Source organism: Sinocyclocheilus grahami, unplaced genomic scaffold (assembly GCF_001515645.1).
Source record: "Sinocyclocheilus grahami isolate Dianchi unplaced genomic scaffold, SAMN03320097.WGS_v1.1 scaffold38.1, whole genome shotgun sequence".
Taxonomy (NCBI): domain Eukaryota; kingdom Metazoa; phylum Chordata; class Actinopteri; order Cypriniformes; family Cyprinidae; genus Sinocyclocheilus; species Sinocyclocheilus grahami.
Window position 1 is genome coordinate 1,236,836 of NW_015505217.1, and position 2,969 is coordinate 1,239,804.

Genomic DNA, 2,969 nt, shown 5'->3' on the forward strand with positions numbered 1-2,969 from the left:
TTTTATTTATATTATTTTGATATATATATATATATATATATATATATATATATATATATGTATATAAACAAAATATACAAGCACAGTAAATGTGTTAAACATAACAAAGGAAAAACCACATCTACAAAATGCTGCAAACAATAATTACAGGTCCGAAATCTGATTATAGTATAATTTAATATACTATAAAATATAAATCTTAAACAATCTAAATACATGTATATTATCATTAATTTATTACTATTTAAAGTAACTTTTCTATTTTAATATATTTTAAAAATATGTTTTTTTATATTATATTATATTATTTAAAGCTGTAATATAAAGGCAAAATAGAATTTTCAGCCACCATTACTCAGGTATTTAATCAATCAGCATATTAGAATGATTTCTGTCAATATATTAGAATTCAAATTGATTTATCGAATTAGAATTCAAATTGATTTTATAATTTTTTTCAGTTTTATAAATATATACAGTTTTGTTGATTAAAAAAACCTTCATATTTTTCAAATCTGTCATTAATAGTTCATATTAAGCCTGGAAAAAAAATTATAATTAAAAGTGTTATTATATTATGCCTGCCTCTTAATATTTTGATAAGAAAACAAGTTATTTTTAATTTTCTAATTTTCTCCTAATCCCACGAATGTGTCAATTTCATTCTCACATCTTGCTGAATAAGTATCACTCACCCCCAGCAATTAGATCTGTTCTCTCAGTGTAAATAACAGTGTTTAATTATTGATGCAGAACTAATGTGGTTTCATGGGACTTGCATTATGCTGGTGTGTGTGTGTGTGTGTGTGTGTGTGTGTGTGCGTTGCAGGAGGAAGCAGCCACTTACAGACACCTGGGTGCCATACTGAGACACTGTATTATGAGCACCTCCGAGGGAGAGGAGCGCACAGAGGAGATGCACAGGTACACACACACACACACACAGCAGAGCAGAAGATTTAGATGCACAGAAGTTTATTAAGGCATGGATACCGTTTCTCAATAATGCATTCAATTGCAGAACTTGAATCATGTAAAGTTGTTTGAAACAGTGACACACTGGCACAGATTCTCACCGTGTGTCTTGATCTGATTTGTAGAGTTTGGGAACAAATTAGAGCAGACCCACAGGGATCTCAATCCCAATTAGTTAGTCGATTTGTAAAAGGAAAGCAAATGTGATGTGAACTTGTTTTACAGCCACACGGTGAACCTTCTGGGGAACCTGCCGCTTCCGTGTCTTGACGTCTTGCTGATGCCTAAAGTCCAGCAGGGCTCTATCGAGTACATAGGCGTCAACATGGACGCCGTCAAGGTGCTGCTGGAGTTTATGGAGAAAAGACTCGACCGGGTGAGCAACCGAATACTGCTTTTGTGCAAAAGTATAATGTTAATATTTCAAAACATTCATTAGAATAGTTCAAATAGATTAAACGCAGATTAATCTTCCCCACCAGACATGACAATGTTTGTTAAAAATGGCAACACTGTCACACATAAAGACCTTTTTTTAGTCACTTGGTTGGTAGCTCCGCCCACAGTGAAATCTCATTTGTCCAAAATCAAACTTATTTATATACTAGATGTTTTTTGTTTTTTTCTGGTTGTCTTCACAAATATAGAAATTATATATAGAAATACACATTTTGTGAGTTATATGGCATTTACATATTTGTGTATATCATTTTAATGAATAAATACATTTATAATTATTTATTTTAACTACTTTTTCCTTTTTCCTTTTCATGTATCTTTATATGTCAAATACCAATAGGATTTATTTATGTATTTATTTATTTAATTTTTTTTTCATATTCTCCAACAAAAAATGTTAAAAAAAGTTAACATGAAAATTACTTTACATTCATTTATTATTAATATACAGATTATACAACTTCTATAAGTATATCCAACCTTACCCAGATTCATACAGCTATACAAATAAACTGGGCTTGAGTTTTGCAGCGTTGTACCTGGTTAGGTTGAGGTGAAACACCTGCGACAAAGTTATTTTTGTTCTTTCTTTTGGTGCTCGGTTTGTTACTGTTTTTGTGCTGTGTGTGATGGGAATGCTTGGAGGGATTTCTACACCAGGACACAGCTGGAGCGCCAATGTACAACAATTTAACTGCTAACCGTCTCCACCCATTGATGTTGTGTTTCCAGGGAAACAAGCTGAAGGAAACCCTGCTGCCCTCGTTAAATCTGCTAACGGAGATGTGCTGTGTGTGATGGGAATGCTTGGAGGGATTTCTACACCAGGACACAGCTGGAGCGCCAATGTACAACAATTTAACTGCTAACCATCTCCACCCATTGATGTTGTGTTTCCAGGGAAACAAGCTGAAGGAAACCCTGCTGCCCTCGTTAAATCTGCTAACGGAGAGCGCTCGCATCCACAGAGAGACCAGGAAGTTTTTACGAATGAAGGTGAGATTGGATGAAAACTCGACTGTGAACTTGATCGACTTTTTGTATTTTTTTTTGTTCATGAAAGTGTATGGTTGTGTAACGCATTACAAGTAACGCGAGTTACGTAATCAGATTACTTTTTTCAAGTAACTAGTAAAGTAATGCATTACTTTTTAATTTACAAGAGAATATCTGAGTTACTTTTTCAAATAAGTAACGCAAGTTACTTTTTTTTTTCCAAATGTATTGATTGACAGCTCTCCTGTCCCCATGTTGAGAGAATTCAGAAGATGTTACTGTAGTTCTAAAATAAATATGAATATGCATTCATTCATCTCACTCACAAAAAAAACACACAGATTCAGTATTCCTCAAAATGAATAAAAATAATGCAACTCAGAATATGACGCAAACCTGCAATAATTAAATGTTAAACAACACAGATATCCTTTATGTATTTAATCCCATTCTATTAACCAATGTCTTTGCTTCTGTCCTTCGATGATCCAGTTCAACTGTACTAATAAGCACAAATTACTCTAGACAAACATTTGTGT

The 2,969-nt window shown here is 33.2% G+C and overlaps 1 protein-coding gene across 1 annotated transcript in view; it reads left to right on the forward strand.

Annotated features, from left to right (window-relative positions):
* ric8a (RIC8 guanine nucleotide exchange factor A) overlaps positions 1 to 2,969 on the forward strand; it is a 12,737-nt gene that overhangs the window by 6,211 nt on the left and 3,557 nt on the right. The window contains exons 5-7 of the mRNA XM_016267472.1: positions 830 to 924; positions 1,201 to 1,351; positions 2,335 to 2,430. Coding sequence (XP_016122958.1) covers positions 830 to 924; positions 1,201 to 1,351; positions 2,335 to 2,430 — 342 coding nt within the window. The remainder of the gene's footprint in view (positions 1 to 829; positions 925 to 1,200; positions 1,352 to 2,334; positions 2,431 to 2,969) is intronic.